The sequence below is a fragment of the Protopterus annectens genome, chromosome 8.part0 (genome assembly GCF_019279795.1).
Source record: "Protopterus annectens isolate FY-2018-M chromosome 8.part0, PAN1.0, whole genome shotgun sequence".
NCBI classification, from domain to species: Eukaryota; Metazoa; Chordata; order Ceratodontiformes; family Protopteridae; genus Protopterus; species Protopterus annectens.
Window position 1 is genome coordinate 947922899 of NC_056741.1, and position 18914 is coordinate 947941812.

At 36.4% G+C, this 18914-nt stretch overlaps 1 protein-coding gene across 2 annotated transcripts in view; it reads right to left on the bottom strand.

The window, feature by feature from the left end:
* The window catches only part of LOC122809177, a 519088-nt gene that overhangs the window by 26679 nt on the left and 473495 nt on the right, over nucleotides 1–18914 (bottom strand). For both annotated transcript variants that reach the window (XM_044080476.1, XM_044080477.1), the window contains one exon: nucleotides 14201–14336. In XM_044080476.1, coding sequence (XP_043936411.1) covers nucleotides 14201–14336 — 136 coding nt within the window. The remainder of the gene's footprint in view (nucleotides 1–14200; nucleotides 14337–18914) is intronic.

Below are 18914 nucleotides of genomic sequence, written 5' to 3' on the forward strand. Positions count from 1 at the left end.
ATCCCCTAGCATAAATGCAAAATGCCTGTCTCGGCAAAAACAGCAGTTAAAACACATGCTTATTATTAATTACCTTAGTTAAAAAGTGTGAAGACGCATAGCATATACAGACTTATAGGAATACTGTAAAACGGCACAACATATCTATTTTATGCCAACATGAGCCTGCTTAAAATGCAACTGTAAAGAAAAGACTTACATGAATGTATTATTTTACCACAGGTGCATTTAGATTTCTTTTTAATGCCCATGTTCAGTCATTGATTTAATGAGTGGGACTACCGTAAACAACGTTGGCTTTCCAAATAACTTTATATGGCAATCAAACAGCAGTCCCGAGAAAATAATTTTTGTATCTTTGGTGCTGGGGCTTATGGGCTGGTAGCTAATGGCTATATTTCTCTGCAATTAACTGCAGTAACCCCAAGTTGGTGCAGAAACACTGTTATTCCTCTCTTTTATTTGCGTATATTGTATGTATGTATTTATTTACATGATTAAGCAAGGAAACGGGCACTAGATGTTAACAGAATACTGAATGGGAGGGGGGGTCATTAGCTGTGTCACTGTACCTTGCTTGCTGGTTTATTTCCTTTGAACTCACAGATATGTCTGGTGACCTGACCTGGGTATTATGCACAGCACATTTCAAAAAACATAACAACAAACTATCACTACTTTAAATTAAGTCCGGATATGAAGGATACAATCGACACCCCTACACCTACATGCACGCACACACACACACACACACACACACACACACACACACACACACACACACACACACACACACACACACACACTTACAAAATACTCTTCCTATATTTCTGCAAAAATAATAAATAACAGCATTTACCAGCTGTAAATTCAAACTGCAAGACATCACACTCTACTCTACTACCTTTTCAACTGTAAGAACTGAAGATCAAGTAAACTATACTATTTATTTCAGTCAGTCACTCAACTCAACTGAACTGAATACGTCTGTCCAGCACGGTGAGACACCTACCTGAGTTAATCAGTTCACGAAAAGTAACTCTTTCTTTTTAGTTTCCTCTCTGACTGCAAATGCAAGCCTAAAGTTGTTTCTTCTTCCAGACTTTCACCAACCAAAGACAACGCCGATATCCACTGTCAATCCTCGACCTCTTCTCTCTTCCTAACTCCGAAGGCAAGACAAGTAAAGTATTACTGTGCTACTGCTACTGATTTGGTTTCCGCTCTTTTTTGAGAAGAGAGCAAGAACCAGTCAGTAGCAATCCAGCTGTCCACGTCACGTATGTGCCTGCCGAAGTGGCAATCTGAACCCCCTTCTAATTACTGTGTGGTTAAAACCGCATAGATGTCTGGGCACCACTCTGATGCATTTTCTTTAATCCAGACTGCCTTTTACAGCAGTCAGATAGTAGTACACGTTCTAAAAAAAAAAAAAAAAAATGGAACTCGACAAGCATGCGCAGTTTGAGTTCTGGGTTTTTGAAGACTCACTCATAAGCACCTGTGTTATACATTATATAGCACAAACAAAATATTAATACTTTTTTTTATTTATATCAAATGTCAGTAATACGCTTCCATCTTTTTCCTGGGAGGGCTGCAGTCCAGCAGTCCAATGGCACGAGCTGCCCCTGCATTTCTTTCTCTAATTATTTGCTCCCAGTACCTTGGTTCCTTTACCAGTTGTCTCAGTAAATTCCAGCTCTCTCTTGTCTATTCTGTACCTCTAATTGCAGCCTTGGCAGACTATCATTTCTCTGTCTCCGTGTTGGCTTAGTCCTTAGAATACTTTCTGCTACTTTGTGAATATAATATTCAGCATGGATATTATTCTCCTTAAGGATAAAACACTCCTAGTTTTGATCCTGGTGGATTATCTAGTCAACAAGTTTTTTGAGTTCTGAAAAATGTTTATTCAAAATAAAATTTAATGTTTTATTTTATTTTGAATAAACATTTTTTCAGTACTCAGCCGTGTTAGTGCGATATTTGTTGTTATTTTTTGGTTTACGCATCTTCTTTTACCCCACCTCATCCTGTTCCTGTGTTTTTATTCAAGTTTTTTTGAGTTCTTAACTGTTCATAATCCAAGGTTACCTGTGAAGTTTGGGATTCTGAAAATTCACAAAAACTTACGTAATCATCCCTTTAGGCCAGTTGTGTTCACTAAAGGTTCAAAAACTCTGGGTTTATCAGGAGCAGCAGTTAAACGCTATTTGAAACCTATTGCTAATAATGTCAAACAATTTAGTCAAAGACGCTTTTGATCTTTTAAATAGATTAAAAGATACTGAAGTGCAATAAGATATGTTTTTGGTTACTTTGTAAGTTTTTTCTCTTGACATACTAATACCAACAGAGTTGAGTTTAATAAGAGATTATCTAGACAAGTTGGAAGGGGGAATGAAAGTTAATGATGATTTGATATGTGTTTTACTGGATTTAGTACTGGACAATATTTTTTGTTTTTAAAAATGATCTTTATCAACAGGTTTTTGGAATCTCTGGGTGCTGTCATTGCTCTTATGCTAATATTTTCATGGCAGCATGGCAGGAGACAAGAAACCAAGTTCCATGCAAGTACAGTCACCAGGTGCTCAGTCTTCTTATAAAATCCAGCAACCAACAATACAGGACAGCACTCCTTCTTCCTGGAAATAATTTATTGATGTTCATAATTCACATACCGGTTTCGGCTGCATAAGCCCTCATTGGTGTAAAGATGCATTGTTACATCAGACCATTAAATACTTTCTACTTACACCCCATTGGTCAATCACAAACAATCATTTAACTCTGGTGGAAACAAGCCCCCTAACCTGATAATCCACCTTTTTTCTTTTTGATCCAGTAGTTTATGCCAGCCACCTTTGTTATTTATTTTATACCCAATTTTATCAATAACTGTAAAATAAAATTTAGCAGTGCTATGTTGTAGAGTGTGTTTATATAAAGCATTAGTAGTTTTTTTTGCATCTGATATCACTCATATGTTCTGCTATCCTAAACCTCAGAGGTTGAGAAGTCTGACATATATAAAATGCTGAACAGTTGCATGCAGCTAGGTATATCACTCAGTTTGTGTTGCAGTTACCAAACATTCAAATGTCAAAAACTTGTGAAGTATTAGCAGATGAGAAACGCTCAGTTTTACTAACATATTTACAGTTGTTACAGTATCCACATGGCTGGCATCCTCTAATTAGATGCCCTCCAAGGGACAATTGACCCTTAGTTGGACCTACCTCATCGTTCTTTATATAATGATTGGACCAGCCCCCTAAAGTCTTTCCACTCCTAATTGTACATAAATACTCAGGCGGTAAAGTATTACTTAGATTTTCATCTAGAAGTAATATATGCCAATATTTCCTCACAAGATCCATAAAAGATTTGTTATTATTTCCAAAATTTGTAACTAGCCTAAGAGGTCCCTGTGCCACCTTTTTAGACTTATATTTTAAAAGCTGCTTTGTATCTATGTCTTGGATGGAGCATAATATTTTACGGACATCAGTACTGTTATGCCCCCTTTCCACAAATCTCCGAACCAGATCTTTAGCCTCTTGAACATATTCTGACTCTAAAAAACATAATTTTGATCCTAAGGAACTGTGCCTTCGGTATATTCTTAACCATGTGTCGAGGATGACAACTGTTGGCCTGCAAAGGAGTATTTACCTCCAGAAATTTCCTGAACACTCGACTATTAAGTGTCCTTTCTAATTCCAACCATATCCCCACATCTAAGAAGGTAATTCTTCTCAAGTCATGATGCTCAGTAAATTGTATACCCCATTTATTCTCATTTAGGTATTACACAAATTCTGATAAATAACTGGCATCTGACCACCAGACCAACCAGCAGTCATCCAAATACCTTATCCAGATGTCCACTGATTCCAAATATATATTGTATGACTTATCAAAATCAATTGCTCCACCAAATACCCCATAAAGAGGTCAGCATAAATAGGTACGCTATGGCCATTATTCCTGCCCAATGTGGAATACTAGTGTACAATGCTTTCACATCCAATGTGCAAAGAAACCAACCTGAATTCAACTGCATATCTCTATAATTGACAAAAACTCAGTCGTGTCTTGAATTCTAGAGCTGACATATCCCAATAATGCTGTACCACATCCAAGAAACCAGCGACACCTTTTCCAAAAAATCTGTTTAATTCCACAGCGAATTAATTATAAAAAGCACAATGAAAAAAGCTTCACCAGTTGATCTCCCTTAGCGCCTCAGCCATATCAGCCTTTACAGAGTAACATGAGTAAAATGAATGCTCACAATATTACCTCTTATATTATATTATACTTCGCTGCAATTAATCAATTAACCAATTAAAATATTTAAAGTAACATCTACACTATACATAACTAAAACAACTGAAATTAAATAAAACTCTGCCAATGACATTCCTTATTCAGCCCATTCGGCTGCAAAGTATTATATTTCATTATTAAAATTGATTCCTTCTTCCTTAATAAATATTTCAGTAAATTTTCACCAGAAAAGTGTAAAGTATTGTGTTCCAAAACTGTTACCATTAAACTATCAATTTCCCCTTTATGTACCGAATTAAAATGATCTGCTATTGGGCTACTGATTTTTTTATTCTTTATATCCCTGACATGCTCCTTAATTCTCTCACTTAAACTCCTTTTGCTTTCACCTATATAAAAACAATTACATGAACATTTTATTGCATAAATTATCCCAATAATGGTTGTAAGTAATATGACAAAAAATCTGATAATGGCTCTGTCAGAGAACTATTCCCCGCTACAATTCAAGACATGACTGAGTTTTTAATGACCATAGAATACTGGTTAAATAGGGTATCTATATACTGTGTAGGGTTCAATACTTTTCTGTAATGTTTAACAGAACATGTACTAATGAAAAATGTATTTTATTTTAAGGAAGAATGTTATTTACAGCTTAATGGTACCTCTGTGGGGGCATCCTTTGCACCTATTTATTCTGACCTCTCTATGGGGTATTTGGAGGAGCAATTAATTTATGATAACTCACACAATATATATTTGGAATCAGTGGACATCTGGAAAAGGTATTTGAATGACTGCTGGTTGGTCTGGAGGTCAGATGCCAGTTTTTTATCAGAATTTGTGCAATACCTAAATGAGAATAAATGGGGTTTACAATTTACTGAGCATCATGACTTGAGAATTACCTTCTTAGATGTAGGGATATGGGTGGAATTATATGGGACACTCAATACTTGAGTATTCAGGAAATTCCCGGAGGTAAATACTCTTTTGCAGGCCAACAGTAGTCATCTTCGACACATGGTTAAGAATATACCAAAGGCAAAGTTCCTTAGGATCAAAAGGATCTGTTCTTTAGAGTCAGAATATGTTCAAGAGGCTGAAGATCTGGTTCAGAGATTTGTAAAAAAGGGGTATAACAGTACAGATGTCCGGAAAATATTATGCTCCATCCAAGACATAGATAGAAAGCAGCTTTTAAAATATAAGTCTAAAAAGGTGACAGAGGAACCTCTTAGGCTAGTTATGAATTTTGGAAATGATACAAAATCTTTTATGGATCTTGTGAGGAAATATTGGCATATATTACTTCTAGATGAAAATCTAAGCAATACTTTACCAGCTGAGTCTTTATTTACATTTAATCGTGGAAAGACTTTAGGGGGCTGGTTCAATTATTATAAAACGAACATTGAGGTAGGTCCAACTATGGGTCAATTGTTCCTTGGAGGGCATCTAATTAGAGAATGCCAGCTGAGTGGGCACTGTAACAACTGTAAATATGTTAGTAAAACTGAGCATTTCTCATCCACTAATACTTCACAAGTTGTTGACATTTGAATGTTTGGCAATTGCAACACAGACAGAGTGATATATCTAGCTGCATGCAACTGTTCGGCATTTTATATATGTCAGACTTCTCGACCTCTGAGGTTTAGGATATCAGATGCAAAAAATCTACTAATGCTTTTTATAAACACACTCTGCAACATAGCACTGCTAAATTTCATTTTACAGTTATTGATAAAATTGGGTATAAAAGAAATAACAAAGGTGGTTGGCATAAACTACTGGATCAAAAAAAAAAGTGGATTATCAGATTAGGGGGGTCGTTTCCACCAGGGTTAAATGATTGTTTATGATTGACCAATCGGGTGTAAGTAGAAAGTATTTAATGATCTGATGTATCAATGGTTCTTTACACTGATGAAGGCTTGCAGCCAAAACCGGTATGTAAATTGTAAACATCAATAAATTATTTCCAGGAAGGAGTGTTGTCTTGTATTGTTGGCTGTAGCATGGCAGGAAAACAATATTTTCTTTTCTCCATTTTACACATATTGCTCCTCGCATTACAAATTTAGTGATGATATTTTTAAATGAAATTCTTGTGAAGAGGTTTTGCTGAAATGTATTAGTTTTATGAATAATATTTCATCCATTTTGAAATTTAAAGCCAATTATCAGAAAGGAGAGTTTAAATTATTTAGATGTCACTATCTGTAAGAATCAGGATGGAAGTTTAAGTTTGAAGATTTAAAGAAAGCCCATCAGAGTTAAAAAAAATACTTGGAATATTTTCGTATTCACCCCATTCTTACAAAAAAGGGGAGATTATTATAAGTCAGTTTATTTGGGGATCAAGGTTGACATCTCATAATGGTATTTTTATTGATAAATGCAGAGAAATAGGTAGAATTTTTAAAGACAGCATTATCCTGAATCACTTATAGAGATGTCTTTAAATGATGTGTTGGTTTTGACAAATCAGGAATGTACACCTGTGATAATTTATGGGTTAGTTTTGAATGAAAGACGTTAATAGTGTTGTCACATAAGTATGGCAATCTGATTGTGTCTCATGCTTACACATATTACAGTAAGCCATGTAATGACATAAGGAAACATTGGGATGCCCTTAGGAGGAATGAAATTCTTTCTGAAATAGTAGGAGGAAACCCTTAGGTTTGTGGGTTACACTATGAAACACTGACTTCCTGAAATTTGTTGTTCCAAAAGAATGAAAAGTGCTCAAGATCCAATATGGCAAACAATCCTTTTTTCTCATTTCTTCACAGGGAGGGGCAAGCCCCTCTATACCCCCAATTTGGGGGCCAAGACCCCCACACCTCTGAACTTATATATACCATGACATTGGTCGCACCAGTGTGAAGAAGGGAGAAATTGCCTTAAAAAGTGAATTGTTACCAGTGTACAATTAGAGATAGCACTGCAATGATTTCATATGGAAAAAAACATTCAGCATTATGCCCTTCATTTTCTTCTGTGTGCTACTGATGTTTGAGCAATTTCACCTCAAGCATATTTAGGGAAGTTGGGTTATTGACAGAGGGGGTGACTGACATTAAAAGTATTTTAGAAAGAAGAATAGAGGAATTTTTACCATAACAAAGCCTAATAAGATATATGGAACATTTATAAGTTTTGGTTGTAAACAATATAAGTATATGGCTAGCAGCCATTATGCAGTGAATGTATTTACAGGAGAACCACACCCAGAGACTGAAAAAAAATCATGTTTATTTCATCATGTCTTGATGTTTCCTACATTTTAACACCACCTTTGGACTCTATATACTTTTGTATTTTTTTAAATATAATTCCAGTGTCTGCCCACATGGGGTCCGGTATCTTGATATTTTTAGTCTACCTCTAGGTATCCAACATTGCAGTGTTTGGCTTTAAAATATTACATCATTACTCCCTAGCCGAGCAGTGAAACTCTCTCCCCTTCTCACCTTTGCAACCTTCCAAACCATACCAATTTCAAATCTCAGCTATTCTCTCATCTATCAGCCAAATGGGAATGCCCATGTCATGCTCCAACATAAACCCCCTCTCCACCCCATCTCTTTCTACCCTGCACTGAAATCATTACCATTTACTAATTCTTTTGTTACATCTCAACCTAAAACAGTCTTGCCCTACCAGGGACTGATTTTCTCTCTGCTATCTAATGTTACTATACTTTCCATAATCCAATTTTCTTGTGCTCTCTCCAAGCAAAATGGTCCACCTAACCTGCAAAGGGCTAGTAGATACTTGTTTAATGTTTACTTACAAAGAGCTTATTTGACAAAAATGTCTTTTTCTGCAAATGTTCAGTTTACCCAACCTACAAAAGGGCTAGTAACCTTCTGTTTAAATGTTAATGCACTAAAAGTTTATTACATAATATATTATATTTCTGTAAATGTTTTAATTGTTCTGTACAAATCTTTGTTATTCTTTTGTAACATGTGATATGTAACTTGCAATATTTGGAGCTTTTCTCAAAAAACACAAATGTTAGGGATACTAGTAAAGACTGATGGTAGTAATATGCTTCATTTTGTCAAAGACCAAATAGATTGAATTCTGGGCAAATCAAAGCTTAATTTAAATCAGTTGTAACTGTGAATCTATTGGGTGATTAAGATTACTTCATTGCTACTCACACCGGAAAGTCAAGAAAATCTGGAGCATTTCTCTTTCAGCTGTCTGGACAAACAAAACTACTTCATTTTGTACAATGCTAGTAAAGTATTAAATGTTGGAATTCTTTACTGCTACCACACCTGAGGTTACTAATTTATCTTAGCTGTCTTATTAACTGCACATTAAGTACCTACTCTTATTGTTAGTATCAAACTGTTAACAAATTACCACACATTTAATGTAGAAATTATTCCAAGTGTTTATCTTATTTACTAATGCAATTCATGCTAAATAGCTGAATGGCATTTGTCCAGTGGACAAAACCATGAAAAATATCAGTGAAAGACACTTTTAGTGAACAAATAAATTAACTTTTTTTTTTTTGCAGGGGGCAAGCCTCTTGCACCCCTAAGTTATATATACCAATTTCATGGTCACACAACAGTTGGGTTCAGTGATTACTGAAATAGTGCACAGAATATGCAGCAACTGATAAAAATAAACTCCCTCTTATTCTAGGCCAAAAAATCTAAACTTTTCTCTCTGCATCTGCTAAAACAGCCATAGGTAACGGGGTCTTTTTCCTCCAACTGAAATATGTTCTTGCTATGATTGCTTTCTCCTCCAAAAGGAAAACTTCTGTTTTGCAAGCCACCTGAAACTCCATTTGCTGCCATATCATTAACTCTCCTTCTGACAGACACCACTTTCTCGCCATTAGGTAAGCCAAATGTCTTCCCATTAAGCAAGAGGCTGTTCTTTTTCTTGGCTCACATGTCTTTAAACTGCCCGAGCTTCAAACCTTTGCACCACTTTCAAACAAACTCCATAAATGCCCTGCCCACAAACAGTCCACAGCCTTGTAACCCCCCATACCTAACCTCCACTATACTATACACACCTTCTTTATAAATGCACCCTCTCATTAGCAGTATAACCTGAAAGAAACTACAGGCTATTCCACCTACAGAAGGATTTTTAAATTCTAAAGTAATTTTAAAGTAAGCAGATTGTGACTACTCCAAAGACCGTATCACCTATGCTCTGTGATAGACAATATATCTATCCGACCATATTATACACTTTGCCTTCCCTATGCTTCTTTGAAATATACTGTACATAATGTATGTACTGTTCCTTTACATTTTCTGAAGTTGTATTCTCTTTAAGTTTTCTCCAAGTTATATAATCTTAATATATATTATACTCTATGTGGTTCTTTCTGATTTGTCATAATATTATTTTTGTATTGTCATAACATTTTTGTATTAAGTGTGAAACATTTTCTCCTGGGTTGTGTCTGAAATCATTCAGTTGTGATCAGTGTACTACACTGGTAAACAAATATAATTAAAAACAATATAAAGTATAACTAGACACTCACCATACTTTTGTTTTGTTCTCAGTAGTAATTGTATGTTTGTTGGACTAATTATTTCTTATTTCATTATGAAGTTAATGGATCAAGGATTCCATATAGACAGCAACAGCTTTTGACTCAATTAGCAATTTGTTCCACTTCTTCAGTAAGTTTATGGTACTGCAACTATTTAATTATGTTTGCTCCTATTTCCATAATGGTTTCAGAAGTTTTCACCGGTGACCATGTAGCATATTTGGTGTTATAACTGGCCTCACATTTCTACTGGATTCTGCAGAGTTCAGTCATTGGCTTCCTATATTACTTGTATTTTTGTGTATGATTAGAGTTGCCACCTTTTCAAATGCCCGAAGTGGGACATTTTTGGTACAAACATCAGATTTTGCAGGGCAAAACAGCCTGTACAAAGGACAGAACTTCCCTTTTTGGCCGAAAAAAAGCTTATTCTTCTAGCATTTTAGTTGCTTATTCTGTTTCTTATAACATTTAGGTGTTTCAGATACAGAATAACTGTCAACTATTACAAAAAATATAAGAAATAATTTTGTCCTAAAATCTCAGGACATTTGCCATTTTTTCAATTTTTTTGCAGGACACAACTACTCAAAGAGGGACTGTCCCTTGCAAAGTGGGACAGGTGGTAATCCTATGTATGATTTTTGTTAAAACTGTGATTGGTATAACATTCGTTACTATTTTAATGGCACACTGCTTTTTTGCATTGTTGTAAAAATATCTAGTACCTCTTCCAGGTTTCAGCCTACATTTTATTTCTTGAAGAACTGTTTCATATTATATAACTTTTTAAATAAACCTCATCAAAAACAAAGTTTAACCTATTCATACATTTTGGCACCCCAGCATTCAGTGTAATATCTGATACCAAATACCTGTCCTTTTGGCTTCATGGAGGCCTTATCCTAATAACACCTCTTGACCAGGCTAGGTATAAGTTGTGAAGTAAATCTGATGTCCTGTATAGCTGGTGTAATTTTGTTGTACCTGTGTCCAAGCTGGCTATCGCTTGCCAGTCCCTAACTTATGATGTGCCTGCTCTACAACTTTTCTAAAAATGAGTCTGGGGAGAAAAAAACATATTAGTATATAACCACATTGAAAGCAATGACCCTTTGTATGAGTGCAACTGTAGTTTCCCTTTAAATCTTCCCCAGTCTGGCACAGAGTCATATATTCGAATTATCCATGACACATTATCTTTGCTCTATTCAGAATGTGATCTTGGATATTCAACATATTGTATTGAAACTTTTTCTTTTTTTCTCTGTGCTACCACTGACCTCAGGCTCATCCATTGTCAGCTCTCTATAGTCCCATCGATGGTAGACCTCTGCATGTGACCTGCAGTGGGATGGCCTCACTTTCATGAGAGTCCTCTGCTTGGTGGTCCTCCACTTCTTCAAGCAGAGGTTTTCTGTCAAGCAGTGCTAAATGGGATGGGCCATGTTGGGAGCCATTATACTGTGGTTAACAGTAGATTTTTCCTTATTCATGGTCCTACGTCTCACTGACATGATGGACTTACTTCACCCTGGAAATGCTGCAATTGAGCTAAGAGAAATGCCTGCACTCACTTGGTGACACATCCTTCTTCTTCTTCTACCCCGTATTGTGACAAAAGTTAAATTTAGGGCCTTCAGGTAAAAGACTACAACGTGATATATGGACCCCATTTTTCAGTAGGTTACTCAAGGTTCACCCTCAGTTATTTTAATTAAAGGGAAATATATACCATAGCTAAAGTAAACTATAGTTAGTATAGTGAGGGGAGTCGGTGCTGTTGTGGTTTGGTAAATCATTTGCAGCAGATGTCATCAAATAGTTGGCATTTTATGGAGATTTTATTTGTAATTTAATAGTTTGACAAAACCTTTAACATCTATAAAGTAGAAAAATGCATGAATTAAAGCCAACTTTCATGTGTGTAAAAAGTGCAACCAAGATAAGCAATCAGAACTTTTGATCTGCTAATCTGTATAGATATTTTCACCCCAGCCAGCACACCCTAATGACATGAACCTCCTCCCCTGAACATTTACAGATATGCTTGTGACTTATTCAGTGCACTACACCTGGTCATTCAGCACATGTAATCCCATCTTACAGACCAGTGGAAGACTGAGAGCTGGTAATATAAAGGAAGGTTTGTCATAATCTGGGGCCTTCTATTTTTCTTATGCTTAATTTATTTTTCAAGAAATATGAGTGCAATGGCATTTAGGGTCAGGCCTACATACTTCAGTACATGGACAATGATTTTTTCCAGTTTAGATATCCAAGAATTGCCTTTGTTTTGCTACATATTGAATCTGCAGTCTAGTCTTCTTAACTGTATTTATACGTGATAACCATCACATTTTTCACTATGTATGGTTTCTGTATATATTGCTTAAACATTATTATTTATTGTTGTACTTATGTCTTACCTTACCTTAGTCTGGCTCTTTGGTATAAGGGGATGGATTCATGATAGTGACTCAGTTGATTGGGGTTTGATTAGTCCCAGCATTAGAGAAGTCAGACAAGGAATGGTGCAGAGTGAAGGGGCCTGGTCCATCACCTCTCTCTGGGGGTGGGGAGGGTTGTGCAAACTCAAGGCAGGGCGATATGCTTTGTGGAGACTAAACAGCCCACCACTCATGCTTTGGGAGGAGGACTAGGGCTTGGAGGGAGTGCCTGTAGCTCATTCATGCCTTTTCCTGGTGCTTCGCCAAGTATTTGTGGGAATTAGGGCATAAAAACAGAAAAACATTGAGCTGCCTCTGATGCCTATCTGAATGATGGCCCACTTCCTGGTCAGTCCTTGCCCCAGTGATCTAGTGCTTGGGAAAGAATAGCTTCTTTGCTGGGAGAGGGCTGATGGTTGACAGACAGTGGAGGTGAAGAGAACAAAGAAAACAAAACATATGCATTGTCCTTTTACATTTAGCACATTTTTGTATGCTCTTTTGTGTTTGCCACATTTTATATGTAACTAGAGTTATTATTTTCTTAGGCCTCCACTGAAAATAAAACACCCAGTGGGAGAACCTGGTCAACAACATATAAAATATACATAAATATAAAATTCAACCCAACCCCTCTTACAATGAAGAATGGAGAACTTCCTTGATTCTCCTGTTCAGGGATGACCAACCTTTGCTCCTAGTCAAACTCAGGTTACTGATATTACAGGTAAGACAATCTGTCCCGGCATGAGTAGGCTGCTCTCTTAGAATACAGTAATCGACACAGTTATATAATTGCTCCTATCACTTTTTTAATGATTTGCTGATGTTTTCTTTTCTTCATGCAGTATGTAAGGACAAGAGTATCAGGCAGTTTTATTATTCAGCAAACTTTGTAAAGATATGGTACTTGAAAGTAACACAGTATTAATCACCAGAGTAGAAAAATATGGTATGCTTACAAATGTTCTGACAGTACTATATAACAAATGCAATGCATATAGATATTTTATAACCATGAAAGTGCAACACTTTTAGCAGCCCAGGCAGGTACCACATTCTTCACTGTTTCATAATGTCACACCTTCTTCCCACATGTCAATTGCTTATTATACATATTTTGGGGGGGCAGTTAAGGGTACATGTCATTTGCATTAATATTTGGATGCTGCCTTATCTGAATTACTAGAGCAAGGAAAAGATGGAATTAGCTTATGACCCTCAATGTCATAGTTGCTTATATTTAATAGCAAATTATCTGTATGTATATATATATATATATATATATATGTGTGTGTGTGTGTGTGTGTGTGTGTGTGTGTGTGCATGTGTGTGTGTCACATAATAATATATAACCATGCATGGGTGGTGTGGGTCTGAGGGTTCTGCATTCTCCTAAATGTAACACAGAAATTATTGACTGTTAAAGCTCAGTGCAATTTAGTTTTACACCTAAAACAGTGTGTTTTCATTAGACAAAATGGCATCTTATCTCTCCTTAAACAGTTTTTATATCACTTTGGAAAATTGACATTTTTCTTCATGAGAAACTGAGGAGAAATGCCTAAAATGGAAATAGTATAAAAGCCTGCTGCAAAAGTTGTCATGGCAACAAAATATTATTGTTAACCAAAAGGTGTAGACCTTACAGCCAAGTGGTATAAGGAGCTACTCTTTGTTCAATGTATACATACAAAAGCAATGGGTTTTGAAACAGATTAGCAATCCAGCACTCTTTTCTTTCTATCTGGGCTACCACAACAAAACAACTGTAGGGGATTCAAAGGGTTAAAAGGAGCTGGGAAGTCTAAATTATGCCTAGAGAGGAACAAAGCAAAATAAAATAAAACTTTTCTTCCTTTGTACTCAAACATAGCAGAATATACATTACCTCCTATACTGAGATCTGTGCTGTGAGTAGACAGTGCTATAGAGCAGATAGCAAACAATAATTATAAGTATAACCACTCCATTCAGTATAAACAATGTATACAGAAGAACAGGCTCTTTTCCTGGCTTGGTTAGATCTGCAAAAGAAATCATAGATGAGTAGTATTCATATGTAGTTCTTATTCATCAGTATGTCTTTACAGTTTGAAAATAGCAACTACAGTTTACAAAGAACAGACAAAAGCTGAGGTCTAGAACTAAAAAGTAACAATATGCAACAGGCAAGTTCTGCAATCTTCCACCAAATGTACCCGTGTCATCAGCCAGGCAATGTAACTTTCAATATGCCTCAAATAAATTGTTTCAGAATTCCTATTTGAAGAGGTCTACCTTGTATTACACTTGCATACTTACATTTAGTATAAAGTACTTTTATAGTGTTATACTTACTTTCTTACCCAACTACCTAAAGCCCATTCAGAAAAGCATGTTTTTGTCTATGTACTGTACATCAAATATCTAATAATCACACAGTGCACAGTGTAGTCAGTTGATTCTGTTACACTCACAATGCTTACAAAATGTTCTATCAGTGTTTCAGACAGAATACCTAGTACACGGAGAAATCCTGTTGTTAGTGGTCCAATTCAAAGGCCATTGTAGCTTTATAGTGCTAAGACTAGTAGTGCTACAGTAGTTTACTGGATAGCTTAGTATTCAGATCTGGTAATCTCAGGACATAATGCAAACTAGTCTTGTGTTCTGCTCTCAGAGCCTTGCACTAGGATCAAAAAAGTACATGGTAGAAGAGTTCAAAGAAAAGGTCTGCTGACCAGCAAGTAAGGCATGTGAAACTGTCTTCATGAGTGCACGGGTGTGTGTGTGTGTGTGTGTGTGTGTGTGTGTGTGTGTGTGTGTGTGTGTGTGTGCACGTGTGTACTTCTTTCTGTGATAAGATGTGTGTGTGTGTGTCTCTGACTGTCTGCCTATCTGTCTATATGCCTGTCAATGTTGGAATGTGTGTGTGTGTGTGTGTGTGTGTGTGTGTGTGTGTGTGTGTGTGCACGTGTGTACTTCTTACTGTGATAAGATGTGTGTGTGTGTCTCTGACTGTCTGCCTATCTGTCTATATGCCTGTCTATGTTGGAATGTGTGTGTGTGTGTGTGTGTGTGTGTGTGTGTGTGTGTGTGTGTGTGTGTGTGTGTGTGTGTGTGTGTGTCTGTGTGTGTAGGTGTTTGTGCAACAGCATTGTGTGGGTCTGTAGGAGGAACACTAGCATCTCTGTTCCATCTGCATTAGGTGACTGATTCATAGACATGCCATGAGTTCATTGTGGTTCTCACGTTTCTGAATTGTTAGTTAGCTCTGCAGTACCACTGGAAACACATCACAGCACTATTAGTTCTACTGAGCTACCTTTCTGAATATCTCCAATACTGTTTTTGTTATCTTTAAAGGACTGCTATGCCCTAAGCAGATTCTTTTCCCCAGAATGTTTATTCCTTCCTGTAGGATGATTCCCATACTTCCAAATATTAGAAAAGCATGAATCAATGCACAACATGTTGGGGCAAAATGAGATGTCATGATATTTTCTTCAGGAACTAGTTGCCCTTGCTCTTACATCAATTTGCCTATTACATCTCAAAGTTTTTTGTTAAGTAAAAACAAACATCAAGGATCTGTAGTTCTGCTTTGTTATTTACACCTACTGGGGCAATAATGCTTTCAGACTCAGGATTTGCAGCTCTACTGTCATTTATAGCTATGACCAGTGCCTTTATTTCTAGGTGGAATACTTTATGAGCATAAGAGCATCAAGCTGCAAAAATTAGGAATCACAGCTTAATTAAGTGCTTCTTTTAGAATGTTGGCACCATCTGCCATCCATGAATTAGACTTTACTACTATTGTACAAATGTACTATTCTGTGCATGAGTAATATCCCTGGTTCTCATTCACTCCAGTGTTAGCATAGAGTATATTGCCAGGTGCTCAGGTATAAATATTTAATGGAAAACCTTCAAGACAGAATCTAAGAGGTTCAAGTCTCATGAACTATGCTTATGTCACTTTGCATTTATGATGCTAAAGTCACTGTAACAATTACCTTTGAGATGCATGTCTTCATAATGTGCAGCCCTTATAATGTTTATTTTTTTCATTCACTAGCACCATAGCTTTTGACATATTCATCATCCTTTAAACCAAAAAGCATTATTTATGCACGCTTGGTGTAAAATGAATAGTGGCATTATAATAACTGGATGCAGAACTATTCATTGCTAAAGTCAGTTAAAGTTTCAAAACCTCATATTTCCTTGGAGTTTACTATATATTTTGGTGAGGAAAATTAAAGGTAATGTGCACAACTGAATACATTCCCCAAGAACACTCAAAGATGGAACATTGTTTTACTGCTAATTATGGAAATTAAGAGATTAAAGTGTAAGCTGTCCCATTCAGTGTGTATGGTGCTAAGATACAAAAATGTACAAAATGTTGCTGCATCTAAGACCAAGAGAATTAAACTTGCTGCATGAATTACAAGAAACAACTACCCTCTTTAATGCAGAGTAATCGTGCAGTGATTCAAATTTCAGTGTCAGCTTTGGTAACTAGGGGAATTTGTATTTAGTTGTCACCGTATTATGTAAGCTTTCTGGTATTATGAATTTGGAAATGTGCCAGATGATATACTAGTGGAAATTAATGATGATTAAAAAAGAATTGCCATAATCTATGGCATTGTTCACTGAGTAAGACTCAGCTGAGTTTTAAGAAAGCTCTATAAATAACTGAGACCATGGAAACTTGTCAAAAATACACAAGGTCTGCAGAGAGTGAACCCAATTTTTCACAGCAGTGCACCATAACCTAAGAAACAAAGTTAGTCAGTAGCTAAGGAGAACCATATACTGTTCCTGGTATGTAGGATAATGCTGTTACTGCTATGTGGGAAGAAACTGTTACAAGTAAGTGGGAGAATACTGTATCTGGTATGTGGGAGAAAACTGTACTGTTACTGGTATGTGACAGAATACTGTTACCAGTAAATGGCAGAATATTATTACTTGTATGTGGGAGAATACTGTTACTGGTATGAGGAAGAATACTGTTACTGGTATTTGGGACAACACTGTTACCAGTCTAATATGTGTGAGAACGCTGTTTCCAGCATGTGAGCGAATATTGCTACCATTTTATGGGAGAACACTGGTATGTGGGAGAATAGAGTTACTTGTGTATGGGAAAGTACAGTTACTGGCATGTGTAAGAATACTGTTAATGGAATGAGGGAGAATACCATTACTAGTCTGTATGAGAATACTGTTACTGCTTTGTGGGACAATAATGTTATTAGTCCGACATGTGCAAGAATTCTGTTACTGGAATGTGGGAGAATAGTGTTTCTGGTATGTGGGAAAATACATTTATTGGCAGGTGTGAGAATACTGTTACTGGTATGTGGGCAAATACTGTTACCAATATATGTGAAAATACTTGTGTAGGAGAGAATACTGTCACTGGTATGTTGGAGAATACTGTTACTGGCATGTAAGAGAATACTGTTAATGCTATGCAGGAGAATAGTGTTACCATTAAACTGAAAAATACTAGTATTAGAGAGAATGTGGGGAATGCTGCTACTGGCATGACAGAGAATACTGTTGCTGGGATGAGAGAGAAGAATCCTGTTACTGGCATGTGGGAAATACTGTTACTAGTATGTGGGAACAAAACACTTGCTGGTATGTGGAAGAATACTGTTACCAGTATATGGGAGAATATTGGTAGGTAAGAGAGTACTGTTACAGGTATGTGGGAAAACTGTTATTGTTATGTGGGAGAATACTGTTATCAGTATATAGGTAAATACTATTACTGGTATAGATGAGAATACTGTTACTGGCATGTGAGAGAATACTGTTAATGCTACGCGGGAGAATAGTGTTACCACCATACTGAAAAATACTAGTATTGGAGAGAATGTGGGGGATACTGCTACTGGCATGACAGAGAATACTGTTGCTGGAATGAGAGAAAAGAATACTGTTACTGGCATGTGGGAAATACTGTTACTAGTATGTGGGAAAAAAAACACTTACTGGTGTGTGGGAGAATACTGTTACCAGTATATGGGAGACTATTGGTATGTAAGAGAGTACTGTTACTAGTAGGTGGGAAAAACTGTTATTGTTATGTGGGAGAATACTGTTACCAGCATATAGGTAAATACTATTACTGGTATAGACGAGAATACTGTTACTGGCATGTGGGAGAATATTGTTAGTGGTATGTATGAGAAACTATTACTGGTATGTAGGATAATACTATAACTCGTATGTGGGAGAATACTGTCAGTTGTATATGGGAGAATACTGTTACCAGTATATGAGAGTGGGGTACATTGTTAGTGGTACATTTGCATACATTTATTGGTATGTGGGAGAATAATGTTACTGTTATATGGGAAAATACTGTTACGGGTATTTGTGAGAATACTTTTACTGGTATGCGGGATAATATTGTTTTTGGTATGTTGAAGAACACTGTTACCGGAAAATGGGAGAATACCATTTCTTATACGTTAGATAACACTGTTAACAGTATATGGGAGAATACAGTTACTGGTATGTGTGAGAATACTGTTAATAGCATGTGGGAAAATACTGTTACTGGTATGTGGGAGAATACTGTTAATGGCATGTGG